We start from the raw sequence: 25148 nt of genomic DNA, 5'->3' as shown, positions 1-25148 counted from the left end.
CAAGTGCACACACTGATTGAAGGCAGCATGAAATACTGCAGCCATGCGTGCAGGACAATGTCCACGGAAACCTGCCTGGAACTCACCGTGAATGACAACACAGAATCAGTCAGGAAAGATTCACTAGCAGGGATCTTTTTTGCATCCTGAAAAGAGAACATTTTATACTGTTAGCAAATCTGAATAAAGAATACAAACTCATGGCTATATGTATCATGCGATTAATGACATCCCAGGCAATGTTTTCATATGAGATCCCTGGCAATGTTTTCATATGACATCCCAGGCAATGTTTTCATATGATATCCCTGGCAATGTTTACATATGACATCCCAGGCAATGTTTTCATATGATATCCCTGGCAATGTTTTCATATGAGATCCCTGGCAATGTTTTCATATGACATCCCAGGCAATGTTTTCACAAGATATCCAGCATTAAAATTGGGCACTTGTCCTGTAGTCCTTGCCAAACTGCCTAATAGTTATAAAAAGGACTAGTAGTAATTTGCCATTTTAAAGGGTTTAGCTCTATGTTATCATCATAAGGACTACTGGACAAAAAATACTTCTATTGCTGGATATCCCAGGCAATGTGTTCATACAATATCCAAAGATATTTTTTAGATAACATATCCCAGGCAAAATGTTGTCATAAGATACCCCCAGAGAATATTTTTAATGATACCCCAAGCAATGTGTTTTCATGACACCCCAGGCAATATTTTTAATGATATCCCAGGCAATGTGTTTTCATATGACACACATGGCAATGTTTTCATGCTATCTGACGACCCTTGTAATCTGCATGGAAATGATGTTTCCCACTGTCATGAGTATGAGAATACAACCAAGTGTAACTCACTGTGAGGGGTGTAGACATCCGCTCCAGTGTCTCCAGGATCCGTCTGGCCGTGGAACTGGTCACTGCATTAAAACTGCTGTTGAGAGGCTTCGGTTTCAGTTGTTTACGAATTGGCAGTGCAGTCTGAAATTGTGTAAAGATAATGCTGTGTCATGTGTTGTATGAAAATAAATTTTCTGCATGAACTCAAGTGACTCAAAGAAGTTAGTTTGTTGTTTAACACTGCACTCAGCAATATTCCAGCTAGTGAATAATTGAGTCTGGACCAGACAATCCAGTGATTGACATCATGAGCATCAATCTACGCAATTGAGATATGATGACATGCATCAACCAAGTCAGCGAGCCTGACCACCTGATCCCGTTAGTTGCCTGTTACAACAAGCATGGGTTGCTGAAGACCAATTCTACCCCTCATCTTCATGTGTCGACTCAAAGAAGTGAGCATTATGAAACATAAACTTGCATCAGCATTATTTAAGCCACATAGTGACGAAATCAGGGCTCACTTATCCCTGCTAGCCACCAGTTTGTTGTTTTATCTGCTCACAGCAAAATTTCAACCAAATGATGACAGCCTGTAAATAATCTGCACCAAAGCAATCCAGTGATTGAGTGAGTATGGTTTAACGCCGCTTTTAGCAATATTCCAGCAATATCACGGCAGGGGACACCAGTAATAGGCTTAACACATTGTACCCATGTTGGGAATCAAACCCGGGTCTTCGGCGTGATGAGCTAACGCTTTAACCACTAGGCTACCCAACTGCCCCCAATCCAGTGATTGATCCTGGGAACAACCATCCACGCCATCTTGGTACGATGACATGCCATCAACCCAGTCACTGAGTCAGACCACCTGATCCTTTTGGTGACCTCTCATGACCAGCAAAGTTAACAGTTGGCCAACGTTTGACTGGTGTACAGGAGGACAGTAGCACAGCTCTAAATGAGGGGAAAATTGGGATTCTACTTGAAGAGTGCTGCTACAGACTACTATTTGAATCTACATGATCTAGGAACCACTGAATTTTGAATGTTTTACATTATGCATTCAAAAAACAATTTTGGCAGTTTTACATTTACCTGAAATGGACAAAAAAAAACACACAAGACCTTATCATCACTGTTTGTAAGTTATGCACAATAATCCACACAATATTCATCTTGACGAAAAAAAATTAAAATAGTCAATTATTTCTCGGTATCTTGCCATGTTAAAACTTTGTTTTTGGTCATTGGTAGCTGTGCTAATCTGGAAGTAGAAATGTTTTGGTATTGTTTGTGACCACCTACATTGAACTAATAACAAAACAAGGCAAAAAGTGAGCAGGGTTCACTAATACCCCCGACTTCAACTCAAACATATTCCTAAGTTCGAAACATGAAAAAAGCAAGATTTTCCCAGAAAATCCACTTTTTGAAATAAAACTTTTTGCTGCACCTCTCCTTTAAGTAAAGAAAGTGTTCCTTAAATTTGTAAAGTATCCATGAAGTTGTTCTCAAGTTACAGGTCACACAAATGTTGAAGTAAAACAAACATTCTGAGTTCAAAACATGTAAAAATTCATATTTTCTAAAATGATCCACATATCAAAATCAAACTTTGCACTGCACCTCTTCAATTAGTATGGAGGCTGTCCTCTTAATTAGAAAAGATTCCATGCAGTAGTTTTTAAGTTAAAAAATGGGTTACACAATAGGTTAAGTAAAAAGATTCTAAGTAAAAAAATGAAAAACAGCTGTGTCTTTTTCTGAAAATCCAAATATTGAAATCAAACTTTGCACTGCACCTCTCCTATTGGTATAAAAAGTCGTCAACAAGTTTGAAACGAATCTATGCATTTGTTTTTAAGTTATAGGTTGCACATAAAACAATTCTAGGAAGGATGGATGGATGAACGGACAGAATTCCTTGGTATAACCATATACCCCCAGCCTTTTAGGTTGGGGGTTAACAAAAGGCCTTAGGGCTAAGAAAAGGCAGTGAGCCCACTGTACCTGGTAGGGAGCTGTAGAGTTAAGTTTTCTGTAAGCAGATGCACCTCCATACGTCGTCCTGCCAGAATAGAAGGATGACTCCCCAAAACTTTCACCCAATATGGACGAGGACTGGTTCTGTAAAATTCCATGGAACTGTTGTTTAAATACATCAACATACATATTCATATCAAGGGTTATTTGTAAAGAACAAATAATACAGATTAGAATGACATACAGTCAACTACTTTTATAACAAACATGCTCATATTAAACTGACGGATATAACATACTGTTTTTTGGTCCCGGGCATGTATATGTGTATAATGAACTCCGGTTATGACTAAAATTGGTGATACCTTTAAGTTTGTTGTAACTGTAGTTTACTGAAGTTGTTTATCTTGTGTGTCAAATGTTTAACTGCATCAAGTAGGTTGCCATCTTCACTAGAACTCTCTCCTACATACCAGAACAGGGGACCCGAACAGTGAAGAGTTGAAGCCGGGTTTCTCCCGCACAGCTGGGGCCAGGGGACGCCCTTGACGCGACGCCTCTGCAGTCCATGTCTTTGGTGGATTTACAAATGTGTCAAACATCTTAGGGGCTGTAAGGGAATAACAACTGAGTGAGTGAGTGAGTGACTAATGTTCTTTTACATCACAGTCAGTTGTCAAACCGGTGTTTGATACCAGGAACATTTATCCTTGTCATCCGGACAAAAGACTCACAATCATCTGGGTTATACATGGTAACTCATGACACTTCTAAAAATTAATATTTTTTTTGTTAGGGTAACAACTCCCTTATTCTTTGTAAACAATGTTTCAGTGCTACTTCTAGACTAACATTTAGTCTCTGAAATCTTATATTACACAATATCCTTCTTGACTCTAAAAATAAAATAAAATTCCCTATGCTGATTTAGCTGGGGCTGGCTAGACTTGCTTTTGTATAAATTTCTAGATTATTTTTTTCCATAAAATAAATATATTCCACTGTCATGGTGCAGGACTATGCTACTTCCTGCCCCTTCATCAGGTGAATACTGGCAAGAAGTAGCCCGGAATACAAAGAACAAAGAAGTTGTTTCCCATACCAGAATAAAGTGTCATGTATGTATGTTCTTTCAACTTGGAAATGCCTATAAAAGACTTCACTTCATCTTCCTGAGGCAAGGGTGTTAACTGGCTGCAAAAGTCGTTTCCACCCTTGCTGAACTGGGCTGGATCTTTTCGGCTCAGTCATTGCGCCACCAGTGGCTATTATGAGTTATGTCCCTCAGATGACCAATCAGATTTTACCTCACCAGATTCCACAAGTTAACTCCCTTGCCCCGGGAAGATGACTTCACTTAGATACTAACAACAACAGCATTGGGTACTGACAACAGCATTGGGTACTGACAACAACAGCATTGGGTACAGACAACAGCATTGGGTGCTGACAACAGCTTTGGGTACAGACAACAACAGCATTGGGTACAGACAACAACAGCATTGGGTACAGACAGCAACAGCATTGGGTACTGACAGCAACAGCATTGGGTACTGACAGCAACAGCATTGGGTACTGACAGCAACAGCATTGGGTACTGACAACAATAGTATTGGGAACTGACAACAGCAGCATTGGGTACTGACAACAGCATAGGCTACTTAAAAACAATCATATTGGACGCACCTCTTTGGCATGATGAATGAACTCATTAACCATCTCAACATCTTGTTATCTTATACTACACATGTAAAAGTTCCCTTTCGTACAACATACCTATAGGCTGAGGCTTCTGTGCTGAAATATCTTTCTGTGCAGCACGACCACCTTTTTGTGGCTGAAAAACTTCAGCTGTTTGAAAGTCTGTTTTCAACATGTCTAGAGCAGAATCATTCAGCTGCAGTATTTCCCTCTGGTAGGCCTGCTTGTCTGGGTGGGGGATCATGGAGGAACACCCGCTCGTCGATCGAGACACATCACTTCGTTCAGACATAGTGTCATCTGGATGGACAAAACAATTTTCGACAAAACCATGTACCAAAAATAGCATAGGAGTTATTTTTCATAATATTGCAATAAAATAGAAGAACGACTGATGGTGTTCCAGTAGTCCGAATATTTTTGAAATTGAGAAATGTGAAAACACCCCTTCAATCGGTATTGTTCTCCAAGTGAGCCAGGTGGATGACAGCAAAAGTTGAAACAATCAACACCTTAGCTTTAAACCTCAAGTGCGACTGAGTAGGTTGCTACTCAGATATTTAAGAAGACTGATATATTGTTATTGATTTTTTGTAATGTTACAATTTCTTTCAATTCATTATTGATATTCATATTCACGACAGCATAGAGAGTTGCTTTTTGTAAGTGTATCAATGTCTGCAACCAAACATGACCAGGTGCTGCTAATTATTGTGTCTTCATAGTGAGGCTTTCTAGTAACTTTTAAGGGGCGGTTGGGTAGCCTAGTGGTCAAAGCTGCTCGTCACGCTGAAGGCCCGGGTTCGATTCCCGACATGGGTACAATGTGTGAAACCCATTTCTGGTGTGCCCTGCCGTGATATTGCTGGAATATTGCTAAAAGCGGCATAAAACCATACTCACTCACCCACTAGTAACTTTAACAGTGACAGACAAGATACCCTGTTATATTAAGGAACTGTAAACTCAAGCTTGAAAACAGTAATACATACAAAAGAAAAGTCTTCATATGAAAGTCGTAATCAGCAACAATAGTTTCGAAACGAGTACGGCAATTGGATAACAAAATGGCTATCGGTTGAGTGAGTGAGTGAGTGAGTGAGTGAGTGAGTGAGTGAGTGAGTGAGTGAGTGAGTGAGTGAGTGAGTGAGTGAGTGTGAGGTTTTTCGTCGCTTTTAGCAATATCACAGCGGGGGGACACCAGAAATGGGCTTTACACATTGTACCCATGTCGGGAATCGAACCCAGGTCTTCGGTGTGACGAACGAACGCTATAACTACTAGGTTATCCGACCGCCCCGGCTATTGGTTGAATTTTCAAGGTGGGTTTCATAAGTACTCTATCAGCCGCCATTGTAATTAAAGTCAATGTTTATCATTCAACAGGTACTTTGGGCCAATTTTATAACTTAATTTGTAAGAGAATAGGGTCTTGCTGCTTTAGCAGGTCCTATCAGCAATGGGCTTTGATGTGACTGGTCTTACCACTACGATATACTAGACCAAAACTTGAAACAATGTGATATATACCATTTGGGATTCTGGATTTTTGCTGGGTAAACTTGGAGAAAGGCAGATGTGATGAGCTGAATGATGGCTGAGGTGGCGCCAGGGATGTTGACGGGACGGCAGGGTCCAGGGGAGCGGCAACTGTGGCCGCTGCAGACCGGGGTGCAAGCACTGCATTGCGCCTGTCACAGTCCTGGTGCTGCATGCGAGGAGGTTTCTTCACATTGTTCAACTGTGATGGTGACTGAGCAGGGCTCTGTGAAAAGAGAAACACCAGGGTTAGGAATTATCAATTATGTCTGCAACAATGATCTGCTACAGTTACTTTCTACCAAGGCTAGTTTTTCATGAATATTACTACTCTCAGATTTGTGTTCATTTTGAACATTGAACATTCATGTGACATGTATTAATAATGAATTACAGTGGCCCATAAACATGATAAAACATCCTCATTTCAGGAGGGCTTCAGCGATTCACTGATTTTTTGTTTTAAGGGTGCTGCTGTGTAGAAATACTGTACAAGGACTCATGGCTCAATACAATATGTGTTGCCATTTCAATAAGGATATGTAATATAGCATCAATTTGTTATGCACGTATTAAGATTATTGTATATTTGTGCATTAATTAAGCCAGAATCTCTGAAAAGAACCTTAATGCTAGGGCTGGTGATTTAGATTGATAATCGTAATTATCATCGATGGAAGAAGGTTGTGACGATAATCGATATGAATATAATGCTATCGATAATGACATGTATTTTTTCGACAAATAAAAGTTTTTACTGCAACACATTTGACTTCTTTGTTTTGCTGTCCTTGTAATTATCGCTAGATATAAACAGATTCACCCTAACATACAGTTTTCTCCCCTTCGCTTTATGTTTAGTCGCAAATAATAATCAAATGTTTCAAAAAGTAAAAAGTTCTGCTTTGAATCGAACGACGACGCCATTACATGTTGTTAGTGGGTAATTACAAATGTAGTCACTGGCATCTAAATGCGGAGTCAGGATTTTAGAAAATATGTATATTTTCGAAATAGTATGAAGTATCATGATTAAAATAGGTTTCATAATACTTTAATTCTTAAAAACAATTCTTCCTATTCTATTTCATAAAATTTCAAATTTTATGTCTATTTGGTAACTACGTATTCCAGTCTGTTTCGATTTTTTCAATGATCATAGTTTTCGTTTTTCCCGGTATTATCAACTCACAGCCCACGTGAGGTCCACGTGGGATTTGACATTTTTACGATATGGCAGCAAAAATTCCTAATTTCCCCGTTATAATCGCACGATGTTTGTTTAATATCAGTCTGCCATCCAATCTATTACGTATCACACCTGTGAACCTAGTACAACCTACTACGTAGCACACACCTGACATTCACAATGGCGGAATATTTGATGATTTTTTATCTGAATAGTTTCGTGAATACTGTACATAAATGACAAACGACTATATCAGGTGAAATTACATTTAATTTCTCAATTACCGTATTTTCTTGAGTACAGTGCGCACCCATGTATAATGCGCACCCCCCTCTAGCGGGTTCAATATTTTGGAAAAAAAGAAATTTGAATATTATGCGCAGAAAAAAATTACACCGTACCCTTTCAGCGAAGTCCGGCACACGAACGGGTGATGAGAAACTTCGTCAGTACAAATTCGAAATTTGAGATAAAAAATCACCAGACATGTTTATTTACCGTTTAAATAGTATTTATTGTTCTGCTAGGCATTGTTTTATATCCAGGGATTAAGATTACCTTGTGTATTTTCTCGTAAACTAAGCCGGAAACAGCAATCAGCTGTACACACGTTTTCTTGGAATCGACTGGTGATTCGGTCAAGACACAACCAATGATATAACTTAATAGGATTTTTAATGCAAGGATCGGCAAAAATTGTATATGAAACTATTTTTTTTATCAAGAATAATATATTCCATTATTTTCTTAATTATATGCAGCCTTTACTAAACATATTTAAAATAGATAATAACCCTAAGCGAAGCAGCTGATCGCTATTCCCGGGTATTATTTTTTACATGGACCCAGTCTGCATGGTCTGACCAGTCACCGTCAAGGTTCACGCGCACGTGATCGCGTGATCGCGAGAATTTCATGTTGACATAGAATCGTCAAACAAAAACAAATATGACTTTTAACGAGTCAAAGTATGTCATTTATGATATATGTATCCATTCTCTGTCAACTAAAGTTCGTTTCAAGACGTCAATAGCGGTATTCTGACCGTGGTTGCTGTTAATAACGGTGAGTTGTGCGATCTTCCGATCGCTTCACACACGATTTCGCCGAAATTAATAAAAACAATATTAAAAGGAATACTCAAGAAAATACGGTATTCTCACTTTATACAAATAATAATTGTCTTTGACGACATGAATCTTAAACTCAGATTGTTCATCGCTAAAAATGTGATGTAACGTGCGTATTGTTGAAACACTGAGTCTCCGGAGAAGTGAATTGCCATTTTTCTGTAATGTCATTTTACCAAAATAGAATTCTTTGATATTTATCGATTATTGATCGATATGTGACTACCGATAATCGACCCGAGTAATCCATATCGATAACCAGCCCTACTTAATGCAATGGTCGGATGAAATAGTATCTGAAACTATTATTACATTCGATAATATTATGTTATTTAAGATGCATTAAGATGCAGGTCTTACTATTAATATTTAAAATAATAACCACAACCACGGTTATGCGGTAGGACTTTGGTACATTGTCAGACACTTTTTATGAATGGAACCATTTGACCCGTTTCCGTTTAGCGTTGAGATGTTGCATGGTCCAGCTATTTCGATTGCAATAACAAAATGACTTTAAACAAGCCAAAGTATGGCAGTTATGACATATATATCCATTCTCTATCAACTAAAGTTTGTTTCAAGGCGTCAGTGGTGATAATCAGGTAATATGATCATGGCTGCTGTGGATGTGACATGGTGCTATCATGGTATGTGGAAAAGGGTAAAGATAACTTATAAGTACCGTACATGTCGTAGGGAAACACGATTTTGCCAAAATTAATGTAAACATTATCTGATTATGGAATGAAAATTTTGAATAACAGTAATAAAATAGATTACAAACATACGTTTAGATATACAAGGAACATTTTTCATTACCAGATAGGTTTAACATGCATAATACAATACGGATTGGTTGATATTCTATTTCCAATGGTGCATGAGTGAGTGAGTACGGTTTTATGCCGCTTTTAACAATATTCCAGCAATATCACGACTGGGGTCACCAGAAATGGGCTTCACACATTGTACCCATGTAGGAATCAAACCAGGGTCTTTCATGTGACATTCAAAAGCTTTATCCAACAGGCTACCCCTCCGCCACCGGATCATTATGAGAAGATGTATGTAGAGTGTAGTCCACCTAATTTACAGGACATGCTATTTTGATACTTCTTTCAAGGCTCAAGTTTATACCTCAGCATAACTATGGGATCGGCTTATCTAAGGTCATATACTATTTGTCGTTTTTATGATTTACTGATGTGGATCTTGCCAGGATTTTTCAGCTTGTAGTTGTTTGGACATGGCAAATAATGACCTTACCTCATGATAACTCATCATAACTGTGACAATTTTCTTAGGCTAGCACTACCTTGAATTGTTACAGCAGTTGTATACACGATACGACAACTACTTAGATTATCACTATGTCTACTATCTCAAAATGGATTATGATTATCAACATGATCAATCAAGCAGTTAATGTCTACTCCAAGTGCACCAAGATACACAGACAGACTTGAATTGAGGAATGAAAGCTTTGCCTCTTGTTTATTCCTTGTATTTGAGAACCAATGGCTCGGGCTGGCTATCGATACAGATCATAGAGATCAATACGCTTACTAAATATTGATCAATTATCTATCAATATCGGAGAAGTATGTTTCAGCAAATACGCAAATTTAATCCTAAAGAAATCAACATATTTCACTCCACTGGTGAGTGGTGGCACATTTATTCAGGGATTACTTTGTGGACAATTGAGATATAACAAAAACAGTTACTTTCCATCTTCAGCAATTAACATTATTGACAATAACAAGTCCGTTTTGGTAAATCTAAACTTAATCTAATCACAAAAGTTTAAGTAAGGTATTATCGATGACACAATTTTCATCGATAATCGTTAATAGTTCTTCCCATTGATGATAATTGTTTATTATCGATCTTTTTTTGCCAGCCCTACCGATGGCACACATAAAAATAAATGTTGTATTTTACATGAGGTCAGCAAAAACACCAAACACGACATTATCTATCATTTCTAGCATATTTTACCTTCTCTAAACATGGATGCTGGCAAAGTGAACGTTTTCATGACACAGATATTGTGTTGTGTAGGTCTTATGTTGGCACAACAGTGATACATGTATTTTGAAAAGAATTCAGGTTACAGAGCTCTAGATAAGCTTTTGGTGTTGTGGGTATTTTACCCATGCATTTTAAAATCATTGTGTATCAGTAATTCTATCTGGGTGTTCAAATTTCTCTTACCCACTAGTTTTTACACATGTGGGTATTTAAGAAAAATATTTAAAAACACTATTCATCTAGTCCCTGCAAACTGGTGTTGTGTGGGTTCGAGAGCTTTATAGGACACAAAAATACCACGATACTTCCACAAGAAAGTGGGATGGCAAATAATCATGATGTTACTGTCATCGTGGAGTTTGGCAAGGTTGACGGAATGCCTGTTTATAATTTCAAAATAAGTTCCTGATTTGCTAATCAAATACGCAGGGTTACTTCACAATATTTTGATGATACGCAAAAGTTTTATTTTTGTAGCGTATCTGTAATATTCGTTGCATATTTGATACGCTTGGATTTTATTTTACTGCGTATTTCTGCATTTCTGATGCGTATTTTACGCAGATACGTAGCTTATCTGGAGCTCTGAGGTAAGTTGTACTGGTTACAATTTGATCATGGATGGATGGTTTGTTGTTTTACGCCACACTCAGCAATATTCCAGCTATATGACGGCGGTCTGTACCTGTTTGCCCTCCTAAACAATGCTAAAGAGCTGTGGCACCTTTGGACTAAATACTAGGGCTGCAACAAATACACTATGAGGCGAATATGATTTGTATCACAAATATAGGGTAATGAATACAAATATTAATTCACAAATACAATAATAAGTCAGCAGTTGATGTATTATTTGTTATATTCAGTGAAACATTAACAACATAAATTATTTGACATGGTTTGTTAATTATCTTTATTATACATTTATATACTGCACTTGTCCAGGTACTTAGTCTTAGTATCTGCTCAAATGCTACAATGACCAGTGACCAAATTCCTGTCATATTAATTATCATAAGAGTGTTGTCTTTAAAGAAATCTATGCATATCATATGCTCTTATGGATGTTTTAGGTACAGGGTATGTAAATGCACATGACTGCATATTCATAAATATTTGATTCTACTATCTAGTGGCCACAAATAACGAATTCAATTCATGAATGGATACGGTTCGATTCGCTGAATCCGCAAGTGAATCGTAACGGCCCTACTAAATACACTTCCATCCCACCACTTGGTGGGTGCACTGAACATGCTTGAAGGTACATTAATTTCACAATCCAACAGCATGTTTTACATACCATAAACACATCTTCCTCTTCTTCTATGAGAGCATCCTTCTTGTCTTTGGGAGGAGTCTTCTTGGAAACAGTGGATACAAAATCTGTCAACCATGATGGAGCAAGCAAATCTTTCACAGTATCCGTCACCTTACCCAGGAGCGACTGAAATGTTACAGTAACAAATATGAGACACACGAGAAAAACATGACACAAGCAGTAAGTATATTAGTGAGTGTGAATTACTTGGAATAAACAGTGCTACTATAAACACTTTTCATTTCCTTTGAGGGACCGCTTTTTCACCTTTTATTTTATATAATATCATCATTCAACTTAATAGGGCTCCAGATAATTCTTTTTGTCCACTGAGTATATATTCACACGTTATCACGCACATTGTGTATTGACAGTTTTTGGGGGTGTGTATCATATAGTCCATTGGGTTTTCTTTCACTGCTTCAAATGCTGTTTTAGGTGACTTTGTGTTACCCCAAGAATGTAACATGCATAAACTCAGATGCATATTAACTATACGCGAGATGTTGTACCTTTATTAAGTATTAGCCACTGCAGTCGAGTTCATGAATGTGTGATGCCTGCTTTTCGTCAGCAAATAAAATATGTGAAGAAATACAGGTACACAAGTTGGCAAATGACACATTGGTTAATAACGCAGTGTTATATCTACTGGGTTTTGAAATGTTTCATGCGCATCTGTGCACAAGCCACTTAAAATTGATCAGGTTATGGAGATATTTTTAGTGTTTTTTACGCAAGTACACAGCTTATTTGAAGCATTAAAGCTCTGACTACGTGTAGTAGTACTAGTAAACTGTCATAAAATGAGTAGACAATCAACATAAACAGTAAAGCAAATCATAATCTAAAAAAATTGTTTATCAATAAGAAACAAAGTGTGTAGCATGTATTACTGCATACATAGGAGGCCCAACTTATGTATCAGATTTCTGAGTATGATTATTATATAGATACATAAGCACACCAATGAATAATTTAAGCCCTAGAGAACCATGTTAACATAAGTAAATGTACATCCTTATCCTCATCCTTGGGTAGAAATACTGACAAAGAAACGTCAGTTAGTAATCTTAGTGAAGTACATGCTCCAATTATATAATTTTCAACTAAATCATGTAATTCAAATTAATTGTTTTTAAATGATATACAAGTTGTTGGCTTGTCTATCACCAACTGCCGGCTGATTACAAAGCAGTATTTGGGGAGAGTTAACATCAAACTTCTATTTAGGTATATGATGTGGTTAAAAAACAATATTCGATTGAGAACAAGTTTCACTTTGTAAATTACAGAATCATGTCGCCAAGCATGCATCACGACTAGTTGAAGTGAAGTACTGGACTTTTCAAAGATCAATTTCTTCAAAATCAGGATCTACAGAGGTAACATGTATGTTAACAGGAAATCGAACTCATGTTGAGCGTTCACGAACACTGCACTGAAGATACAATCGCAGTGATCACGTAAGACAAAACTCACGTGTACCAGCAAAAGCCCTACCTTTCGTCTTTCGTATGGCTTTGAAGTCGAGTGGCTGCGTTTAGGTTTAATCTTGCCACCCCCTTCAGTCGCCATGGCTGGGTTGTCTTAAACAATTACTACTTATTGTTAAAATATTTCTGTGTAATTACGGATTAGACACTAAATTTTCGGAGACAGTGTCTCGCCGTATTTCTCGCCAAAGATGGCGGCAACATTGATTATTTGTGATTGGCTGAAATTTAAATCACATGGGTGCCTTGACAGTCAAAGTTCATATCCGCCAAGGGAGATAATACAGCGAACCAAAATACGAAATTCACGTCGTTCGGATTATGTGAAATAATCTATTATATTTATACTTTAAATTATTGTGCAGATCACTAGTTCTGGCTGTTTTTCACTTTAACGTAGTAGACTCTACAAGGTTTAGTAAATTCCATCTGTTTGCAACCTTGAGAGGGACCTCGAAGGTCTGCACATTAATGTGACAATTCAACATGATTTTATCCTACAGGTGTAATGCCATTCAGTTATCTGTATGACAATCACTGTCTCCAAACGTAGTTACTTAAACATATGTCATTGCTATTTAAGTTATTGTTTTATTTATCGAAGGCATTTCCTCAAGTTCGTATAGGCCTACTCAAAGACATATATAGAATTCTTTGGTATACTGCACTGAAGTGATTGACAAGATTATAGTGCCTGTATGGACCTTTTTTTACTGGACCATGAACTTTTCTTTTGAAAATTTGACTAGTGTTTTTACGGTCAAGACAATTCAATTTTACGGACTCCATGACAGAGGAGACCTTTCCAGATGTATCTGAAATTGATCTATCACAACAGTTACGCAACGCTATGACGTAACACCGGATTGATGGACGTATTACCAGGGGGGCGCCCCAAGGTTTAAAATCCACATGGATACAAGTAGCTTGCTTCCATGGTGAGGTGGTGATTGATGCTTTGATTCACGTTCCGCAGATGGCGTTATTTTGGTAATTGCTTGAGGAAACATTGAACTCATAACGCTATCATATATCGATATTAAGACTCCATTAAAAGGCATACTTCTTGCTTATTGATAGCGTAATACAGAAAAGGGCAAAGCAATAAGGCAGTTCCTTCAAACCTAATTGTAACGTGGTTATAAGGATGCCCGTGTCCTATGTAGTTAGGAATACCATTAATTGATAACGATAATTAATAAACCCGTGCTGAAATGTTATGGAGCATAACACCTAATACAGTTTTTACAAACCTATAGATTGGTATTTGTAGCATTTGAAGCCAACACATATGCGGGTATATTTATTTTACAAATGATTTATACCATACCCCTTGGGTGCCATGTCAAAAAACTGAAACTATTTGGTGAACATGTTTAAAATGTTCCTTCATGGGACGACCTACAAATTATCGTCGTGCTCGTGGATGCTTGGCCGTGGACGATCAACCCATCACTGTTGAAATATGTTACACATATACTACCCGGATATCAAATCACAAATGTTTATGTGAGTGAGTGAATGTTGTTAAAGGCCGCAATCAGTAATATTTCCGTTTTATGACGACAACATGTAGATAATGATATCTATGTCTGCGAAACCAGTGGTTGAAAGTTTGAGCAACGATTCACCCTACAGGATGCGAAGACCAAAAATACACGCAGTTCAGTCATCATGGTGAACACCCGATACAGTACCCACTCTTTCCCCTTGATTAATCTATGAATACACGTATGAGTAAGGGCTGACATGATGGTTTCACTGTTTCATAAATGCCAGTCAAGCCGCCATATTTAGAAGATCCGGGGTAGAATAGGTCTTCAGCAATCGAGGCTTGCCGTAAAAGGCGACTATGCTTGTCGTAAGAGGCGACTAACGGGATCGGATGGTCAGGATCGCTGACTTGGTTGATGCATGTCATCGTATCCCAATTGCGTGGATCAATGTTCATGATGTCAATCACTGGATTGTCAGGTCCAGACTCGATTATGTACAGACCGCCGTCATATAGTTGGAATATTGCTGAGCGCGGCGTTAAACAACAAACCAACCAACCATATATCCTGTAGCTGCTATTTTTTGCGGTACAAGTCCCTGTGACTGGCATATTCCAGACTGCGGCGTTAAACAACCTTCACTCACTCTCCCGACCCCCACTCCTATCCATAGAAGGAGGTTCTAGATCTGTTAAGTTTGGTTGGTTGGTTGGTTTGTTTGTTGTTTAACGCCGCACTCAGCAATATGACGGCAGTCTGTAAATAATCGAGTCTGGACCAGACAATCCAATGACATGCATCAACCAAGTCGGCGAGCCTGACCACCCGATCCCGTTAGTCGCCTTTTACGACAAGCATAGTCACCTTTTACGGCAAGCATGGGTTGCTGAAGACCTATTCTACCCCGGAATCTTCACTGGTCAGATCTGTTAAGTGTTCTGTAGCGGGGTTAACCCAAAGACCGCGGTGACATGAATTACTTGACCTGGTTTAAGGTGAAACTACTTTCACGTGTGGCCATATAGAGCCTAAATAGTGTAAACACTCGTACCGATACTTGGTTTATTTTAGACTCGCATATCTCCGACGCCTATACTGACCTATGTGTGTTTTATCTGATTATGCTTTGCCCATAGCCTATACATCCGGGGATTACAGTATGGCAGTTATATATGTTTTTGCTTTTGGATATACATTTCATGACCTTTCACTGAAGTTCCGGAATCACATCTGTCAGTGAGTGAGTGAGTATGGTTTTACGCCGTTTTTAGAAATATTCCAGCAATATCACGGCGGGGGACACCAGAAATGGGCTTCACACATTGTACCCATGTCGGGAATCGAACCCGGATCTTCGGCGTGACGAGCGAACGCTTTAACCACAAGGCTGTGACACTGCATGTGATATGTAGTTTTTCATTTACTATGTAATGGGCACGGGTGGTCCAGTCGTCTAAAGCGCCGCGATTCGCTGTGCAGAGTTGTGTCCCTTGGACATGCCAGAAACCTATGATTGTGGGTTCGAATCCCGGTTCACCCCGATTATGTTTCTAGGTTTGTCTCGCTGACTTGGTTGATGCATGTCATCGATCCCAATTGCGTGGATCGATGCTCATGTTGTCATTCAGTGGATTATCTGGTCCAGAACGAAAGAACGACTCGGCCACCTCTGCTCCCGTTTATTTAGTTGTGAGAGAAGTTGTGAGAGAAGTTGTTTAAACTAAACTCGTAGTTATCTCCCCTGTTTACTCCATTAGAAAGACACACCATAAACATACATGTCCAATCGGAAGATGGGTGGCATTTTTAAAGACCTATTTGAAGACACTCTTAAGACACCCGGTCTCCATCTGAATCCTACATGTATACATCTTCATCAGCAAGACCCGTCATTGATTCCAGCACGGAAAATGTCTGCCCTTGTAACCGACGAATGAGAATCCCGCAGTTACAATGGATTGCGTGCCATCGTAACTTGACGTGCTGTGTCGCGGGTCATTGTTCATGCTCCCACTAACTCGTTTGTCTGGTTACCTGTCTGACTACTTACGTCGAGAGTTACCTATCTGTCTACCAACATGGATAGTTACCTGTCTTACTACCTACGTGGATAGTTACCTGTCTGTCTACCTACTTCGAGAGTTACTTTTTGTACCTGTCTGTCTACCCACGTGGATAGTTACCTGTCTGACTACCTACGTCGAGAGAAACCCGTCTGTCTACCCACATGGATAGTTACCTGTCTGACTACGTGGATAGTTACCCGTCTGTCTACCCGCGTAGATAGTTACCCGTCTGTCTACCCGCGTAGATAGTTACCCGTCTGTCTACCCACGTGGATAGTTACCTATCTGACTACGTGGAGAATTACCTGTCTGTCTAACGACGTGGATAGTTACCTGTCTACCTACTTCGAGAGTTACCCGTCTGTCTACCAACGTGGATAGTTACCTGTCAGACTACGTGGAGAGTTACCTGTCTACCTACTTCGAGAGAAACCCGCCTGTCTACCCACGTGGATAGTTACCTGTCTGACAATGTAGAGAGTTACCTGTTTGTCTACCCAGGTGGATAGTTATATCTGCCTGACTACGTGGAGAGGTACCTGTCCGTCTACCCACGTGGAGAGTTACCTGTCTGTCTTCCCACGTGGATAGTTACCTGTCTGTCTACCTACGTGGAGAGTTACCTGTCTGTCTACCCAGATGGATAGTTACCTGTCTGACTACGTGGAGAGTTACCCGTCTGTCTACCCACGTGGATAGTGACCTGTCTGACTACTTCGAGAGTTACCCGTCTGTCTACCCACGTGGATAGTGACCTGTCTGACTACGTGGAGAGTTACCTGTCTGTCTACCCACGTGGATAGTTACCTGCCTGTCTACCTACGTGGAGAGTTACCTGTCTGTCTACCCAGATGGATAGTTACCTGTCTGACTACGTGGAGAGTTACCCGTCTGTCTACCCACGTGGATAGTGACCTGTCTGACTACTTCGAGAGTTACCCGTCTGTCTACCCACGTGGATAGTGACCTGTCTGACTACGTGGAGAGTTACCTGTCTGTCTACCCACGTGGATAGTTACCTGTCTGACTACGTGGAGAGTTACCTGTCTGTCCACCCACGTGGATAGTGACCTGTCTGACTACGTGGAGAGTTACCCGTCCGTCTACCCACGTGGATAGTTACCTGTCTGACTACGTGGAGTTACCTCTCTGTCTAACGACGTGGATAGTTCGTTGCTCATGATATCAACCACTGATCTGTCTGGTCTAAACTTATATTGTAAGCCACGAAAAACCGTAATTTTGCTGACTGTAGCGTTATGCAACGTTTACCCCCATTGGCTACGGCAGATGTCACGTAGAACGTAAATCACAACCGGTGACTGCTCACTCGCCCCTTTACGCATCAAAGGTGTATCGATTAACCGATCGATGATCTGCCTTGGTTACATTGTAAAGTAATGTTAGACAAGCTTTCAGGATTATGGATTAATCCTTAATGTTTAATCTTTATTTAGACGACAGTTCACCCGAGTGAGTTAATGATTGTTTTCTTGAGACACGCACGCCTGAGAACAGATCTGGATTGAAGACATTCCCGCTCTGGTACAAGACCATGGATGGTTTTTTTATTTATTTATTTTTGACTGAAAGGTTTAGAAGGTATTTATTTTTATTGTGCTCTTATAGGAATCCGGGTATCGGTTTTAATATTGAACATAATGAACCTTTTGCGCCCGGAACTATGTATACAGTAAAACCTCGTTGGTCCGGACCCCGTTTATCCGTACACCTGTTCTCCCGGACTGTTCCTGCCAAGGAGCTTATCTTCATGTATATGTTACATTCAATGTATAAAATGACTAAAATGTTCACTTAGGCACTTTACAAAACACCGCATGTATATGTTACATTCAATGTATAAAATGACTAAAATGTTCACTTGGGCACTTTACAAAACACCAAATTATTTCAGTCGTTATTAAAAATCATTATTTTTCCATTTATTATATCACGATTACTAATTCGAAACATTTTTTGTGCTATACTTCACCACCTATTGACGGGAAATGATAGAATTAAAGAAACGAAAATTAATGTATGTTTTAAAAAAAAAATGTCTGTTGTGATGTTTTAAGCCCTTTTGAAGTTTGAAATAACCTTTAATCAATCTGATGGGAAAATATTTGTAAAATGCCTGAAATATTTTGTTTTCTTGTAAATTGCCTTAGTGAAAATTTCATTCATTTTACATTGACTAACATACACACAAATTGACATTAATGAGGATGTGTTGATATGGACATTTGTTAGTTGGTCGATTTCGTGGGGAACGCTATCGTCCGGTATCTCGGGGTTCACTGTATACCTACCTATCAAGAGTGAGTGAGTGAATAAAAAATTGAACGTGTGTCAGCCGCGACAGAAGATGGGTGCTGTGTGTGGACAGAGTGAGTCTGCGCCAGATTATTTGCAGATCGCCATGATATACCTTCAATATAACGCAGACTGCGGATCTAAACAACATTCACTCACATAAGGTTGTCAAGGAAGTTACCCGTAAAGATCCGGGGTAGAACAGATCTTCAGCAACCCATGCTTGCCGTAAAAGGTGACTATGCCTGTCGTATAAGAAGCGACTAACGGGATCGGGTGGTCAGGCTCGCCGACTTGGTTGATGCATGTCATCGTATCCCGCTTGCGTGGTGAATGCTCATGATGTCAATCACTGGATTGACGGCCCACCGTCATATAGCTGGAATATTGGTGAGTGCGGCGTTAAGCAACAAACAAAGAAACCAAAGTTCATTTGGTATTTGAGCGGGCTTGAAAACCTGTTCACACACACACACACACACACACACACACACACACACACACACACACACACACACACACACACACTCTCCCCCTCTCTCTCTCTCTCTCTGTGTATACATGGTAGTACATATGTAAAGTAATTCACAAAATAATCACAAGACACTGTTTGTTCTCAGCTTTATCTTCAGGGAGACATATGTATGTATGTATGTATGTATGTATGTATGTATGAATGTATGTATGTATGTATGTATGTATGTATGTATGTATGTATGTATGTATATGTACCTGTGACGACTGGAGGTACACATCACCTGTATGTCTGTCTCGGAGATAGGGCACGCGATACAGGCAATGCGTCTTGAATGAGGTAAACAGATATAGATCTTTACAGCCTTGTAGCAATCTGATATTTACTGCTTCAACTATAACCCCAACCACATTACGTCCTACAAAACTACACTACTCGTAACAAGTTAAAGAACGCCCCAGTCTGGTGTTTCAATACCGACCAGCGATGACAGTTTAACTGGAGTTCTTCTTTTGAGTAGTATACATCGAGACGGTCACATAAACATGTCACACTGCACTTGAAAGACCCGGACGTGTGTGTGTTTGTTTATAATGTGATGCGATTGTGTGTATAAGGTGTACATTCACTTCTGTCTATATATCGGGAGTAAGACGACCCAGTCATCTCAGGCGCTGCAATTCACTGTGCAGAGTTGCGTCCCTTGGGCACGCGAGCAACCAATGACCGTGGGTTCGAATCCCGGTTCGCCCCGATTATGTTTCTAGGTTTGTCAGCACCATACCCGTGCTCGTGGGTTTCACCGAAGTGGTAAACGTCCGAGACCTGCATCAGTTCGGGCTTTCCTTCTACATTAAGCTGACACGCCGCGATATAACTGCAATACTGTTCAAAGCAGCGTTAAAGCCAACACACTCACTTACACACATACATGACTTTCCATGTTCTCGGAGACCACTTAATCAAAACACTATGTCTTCTCATTAATAGTTTTATGTGTTCATATGATAAAAGGGGTGGTCGGGTAGCCTTGTGGTTAAAGGGTTCGCTCGTCACGCCGAAGACCCGGGTTTGATTCCCCACATGGGTGTAATGTGAGAAGCCAGTTTCTGGTGTCCCCCGCCGTGATATTGCTTGAATATTGCTAAAGGCGGCGTAAAAGGCTCACTCACTCACTCACTCACTCACTCACTCACTCACTCACTCACTCACTCACTCACTCACTCACTCACTCACTCACTCACTCACTCACTCACTCACTCACTCACTCACTCACTCACTCACTCACTCACTCACTCACTCACTCACTCACTCACTCACTCACTCACTCACTCACTCACTCACTCACTCACTCACTCACTCACTCACTCACTCACTCACTCACTCACTCACTCACTCACTCACTCACTCACTCACTCACTCACTCACTCACTCACTCACTCACTCACTCACTCACTCACTCACTCACTCACTCACTCACTCACTCACTCACTCACTCACTCACTCACTCACTCACTCACTCACTCACTCACTCACTCACTCACTCACTCACTCACTCACTCACTCACTCACTCACTCACTCACTCACTCACTCACTCACTCACTCACTCACTCACTCACTCACTCACTCACTCACTCACTCACTCACTCACTCACTCACTCACTCACTCACTCACTCACTCACTCACTCACTCACTCACTCATGCTTGGCTAACTTCAACTGCCAGTGACTTGAAGCTTGCACATTACAAAGAATTGTATTTTACAATTGATTTTGAGACATACCCGTTCTCATTGATTTCACCAAAGTGGTAAACGTCAAAGACCTGAATCACTTTAGGCTGATAAGGTTGAAGGATAAATATGCTGTTAAGAACTTTAATGATTTGAAGCAGGTGTGTATTTTAACATGCATATTTTAACCAATAATTACCCTCTCATGACGATGTATATTATGTGGACTCTGTACTCCATGTCGTTAGGTCTCCATGTACCCTGTACTCCATGTCGTTAAAGTTTCCATGTACCCTGTACTCCATGTCGTTAAAGTCTCCATGTACTCTGTAGTCCATGTTGTTAAGGTCCTCATGTACCCTGTACTCCATGTCGTTAAAGTCTCCATGTACCCTGTACTCCATGTCGTTAAAGTCTCCATGTACCCTGTACTCCATGTCGTTAAAGTCTCCATGTACCCTGTACTCCATGTCGTTAAAGTCTCCATGTACCCCGTAGTCCATGTTGTTAAGGTCCTCATGTACCCTGTACTCCATGTCGTTAAAGTCTCCATGTACCCTGTACTCCATGTCGTTAAAGTTTCCATGTACCCTGTACTCCATGTCGTTAAAGTCTCCATGTACCCTGTACTCCATGTCGTTAAAGTCTCCATGTACTCTGTACTCCATGTCGTTAAAGTCTCCATGTACCCTCTACTCCATGTCGTTAAAGTCTCCATGTACTCTGTACTCCATGTCGTTAAAGTCTCCATGTACCCTGTACTCCATGTCGTTAAAGTCTCCATGTACCCTGTACTCCATGTCGTTAAAGTCTCCATGTACCCTGTAGTCCATGTCGTTAAAGTCTCCATGTACCCTGTACTCCATGTCGTTAAAGTCTCCATGTACCCTGTACTCCATGTCGTTAAAGTCTCCATGTACCCTGTAGTCCATGTCGTTAAAGTCTCCATGTACCCTGTGGTCCATGTCGTTAAAGTCTCCATGTACTCTGTAGTCCATGTCGTTAAAGTCTCCATGTACCCTGTACTCCATGTCGTTAAAGTCTCCATGTACTCTGTACTCCATGTCGTTAAAGTCTCCATGTACCCTGTGGTCCATGTCGTTAAAGTCTCCATGTACCCTGTACTCCATGTCGTTAAAGTTTCCATGTACCCTGTACTCCATGTCGTTAAAGTCTCCATGTACGCTGTACTCCATGTCGTTAAAGTCTCCATGTACCCTGTACACCATGTCGTTAAGTCTCCATGTACCCTGTACTCCATGTCGTTAAAGTCTCCATGTACCCTGTACTCCATGTCGTTAAAGTCTCCATGTACGCTGTACTCCATGTCGTTAAAGTCTCCATGTACCCTGTACTCCATGTCGTTAAAGTCTCCATGTACGCTGTACTCCATGTCGTTAAAGTCTCCATGTACCCTGTACACCATGTCGTTAAAGTCTCCATGTACCCTGTACACCATGTCGTTAAAGTCTCCATGTACCCTGTACTCCATGTCGTTAAAGTCTCCATGTACCCTGTAGTCCATGTCGTTAATTTCTCCATGTACCATGTTTGTTGGTTTGTTGTTTAACGCAGCACTCAGCAATTTTCCAGCTACATGACGGCGGTCTGTAAATAATCGTTCTGGACCAGACAATCCAGTGATTAGCACCATGAGCATCGATCTACGCAATTGGGACATGATGACATGCATCAACCAAGTCAGCGAGCAGACCACCCGATCCAGTTAGTCGGTAAGTATGGGTATGTGGAGACCACTTCTAACTCGGATCTTCACAGAACTCCATGACCATGCACTCCCTGTCGTTAAGGTCGTTTGCGGAATAACACCAATTTAAGACACAGCGTCGACGGTCTGTATATCTCGCTATACGCTAGGCAGAACAATGCACATTGATCAGAGGTAGGTCATGAAAGATGAATGTGTCGTGCACCAACAGAGGACAAAATGATTTTACATGTAGGCCTTCCTTACGACGACATATTATTGATCCAAATTGTAAAATAGAAAATTTATGTTCAGCGGAGGCCCTTACATATATCACCGTGTTAAGAAAGGTATGTATTTCACAAGCTGATCAGCTGTTCTACACTGACATCGGTGTCGTGTATGTATTAATTCATCACGTGATCAGTATGTTGTTAATGACATAGAGTAATTACAGGTACGACATGTCAAATAGGAGATGTCGCACCGTGCATAGTAACGAGATACAAGATAACGTCACATTTATTGGTTATACTTTGTTTACCAAGCGACGGTCAAGTCAATATAACAACCGACATCCAGAACAGGCTATCCAGTCATCGGTCCTTGAGTCCTTGGGAGCGACAGCTTGAACACGCTGACCACAGAACCTTCAGTGACCCAAGTGTACGGACGGGTGTCTGTTGTATGACGGGCGTACGACGGGCGTACGACGGATGTATGACGGGCGTACGACGGCTGGATGACGGATGTGGGATTGAATAACAGATGGGGCTGAAAACAGAACCCTGCTGGGAGAAAAAAGTTGATAACGTGCTCTCTGCAAGATTCACACGAGGTCACTAGTTCATGATAAATATACACTTTAATGATATTGCTCGGAGCCTAATAAGCCACCTGAAGGAACAGACTCCCAACGTCTTCATGCTTTCGGTGCAACGTGTTTTTACCGTTAACAAGCAAGTGAACATGTCACTTAAGGATTTCGTAGTCCCATGTTGGCATTCATAGACTTGTATCCTTGAATGTAGTAAATTAACAAGGTGTGTTACAAATGTGGACATGTATGCTTTCTGTAGACGGACGTATGTGATCAGCTTCTGAAACTGACCATCTGAAAGACAGCTCATCGGTTTACCGTGGGATATCAAATGAATGAGTTTTTAGGAAGAATAATAGCAACGGATATCCCTAGCTGGAAAACATCCCACGACAGGGCAGACGTCCCACGACAGGAGAGACGTTCCACTTCAGGGCAGGCGTCCCGCGACAGGGCAGACGTCCCATGACAGGGCAGACGTCCCACGACAGGAGATACATTCCACTTCAGGGCAGGTGTTCCGCGACAGAGCAGACGTCCCTAAACAGGAGAGACGTTCCACTTCTGGACAGACGTACCGCGACAGGGTAGACGTCCCACTTCAGGGCAGACGTCCCGCGACAGGGCAGACGACAAGGCAGAAGTCCCATGACAGGGCAGACGTCCCACGACAGGAGAGACGTTCCACGTCAGGGCAGGCGTCCCACGACAGGCAGGCGTCCCACGACAGGGCAGGCGTCCTACGACAGGGCAGACGTCCCGCGACAGGGCAGCCGTCCCTCGACAGTGGCATCCATCTAGGGATATAACGGAGTGGATGACCCACATGCCATACTAGAGATCACCGGAGTACAAACAGACACAGATAACTCATTTCTGGCAGTTGTCGTGTGCACTGAAGTCGCCTGTGGAATAAAAGTTCTTGGAACTTGATTATTGTGTCCACGACGTATAGTTCTCCAGTCGTAATGTACACGACTCTTTGATTGATTTTCTTTCTATAGCTACCCTGACTGTCAAAGGCCCCGGTCTTCATGAGCGAATAACATGTGTTTGACTTGGAGAAATGTAGTTTATAAGGAGCAAAGGCTGTCAATATATTCATTAAATATAGAAGTAAAAGCAGTCGGCTTAGTTAAAGTGTGACAGAAGATTGACTTCACTTAGTGCATGACAGCAGACGGGAAACACGGTCGGGAGAACGTAGAAAGGTTTACACGTTGAGTGCTCTGGCTATGAAGGTAAGTTTTAGACGTTTTAGTAGGTTTGTCGTGGGACATTC

General features: G+C 40.7%; 2 protein-coding genes across 4 annotated transcripts in view; one reads left to right on the top strand and one right to left on the bottom strand.

Moving 5' to 3' along the window:
• LOC124149402 (nuclear pore complex protein Nup153-like) overlaps window positions 1-13447 on the bottom strand; it is a 48482-nt gene extending 35035 nt beyond the window's left edge. For 2 of the 3 annotated variants that reach the window (XM_046520949.2, XM_046520951.2), the window contains exons 1-8: window positions 13259-13447; window positions 11738-11881; window positions 6070-6304; window positions 4615-4839; window positions 3312-3448; window positions 2866-2982; window positions 865-987; window positions 87-146 (exon numbers count right to left, since the gene is read on the bottom strand). In XM_046520949.2, coding sequence (XP_046376905.2) covers window positions 87-146; window positions 865-987; window positions 2866-2982; window positions 3312-3448; window positions 4615-4839; window positions 6070-6304; window positions 11738-11881; window positions 13259-13333 — 1116 coding nt within the window. In that variant the 5' untranslated portion in view covers window positions 13334-13447. The remainder of the gene's footprint in view (window positions 1-86; window positions 147-864; window positions 988-2865; window positions 2983-3311; window positions 3449-4614; window positions 4840-6069; window positions 6305-11737; window positions 11882-13258) is intronic. The other variant, XM_046520950.2, reaches the window with a different exon arrangement.
• Window positions 13448-23594: 10147 nt separating this feature from the next.
• The window catches only part of LOC124149403, a 136519-nt gene continuing 134965 nt past the window's right edge, over window positions 23595-25148 (top strand). Inside the window, exon 1 of the mRNA XM_046520954.2 lies at window positions 23595-25107. Within this exon, the coding sequence (XP_046376910.1) occupies window positions 25102-25107 (6 nt within the window). The 5' untranslated portion in view covers window positions 23595-25101. The remainder of the gene's footprint in view (window positions 25108-25148) is intronic.

Source organism: Haliotis rufescens, unplaced genomic scaffold (assembly GCF_023055435.1).
Source record: "Haliotis rufescens isolate VD_foot unplaced genomic scaffold, xgHalRufe1.0.p SCAF_2, whole genome shotgun sequence".
Classification (NCBI taxonomy): domain Eukaryota; kingdom Metazoa; phylum Mollusca; class Gastropoda; order Lepetellida; family Haliotidae; genus Haliotis; species Haliotis rufescens.
The sequence above is the reverse complement of the archived record's forward strand: the minus strand, read 5'-3'. Positions and strand labels throughout refer to the sequence as shown.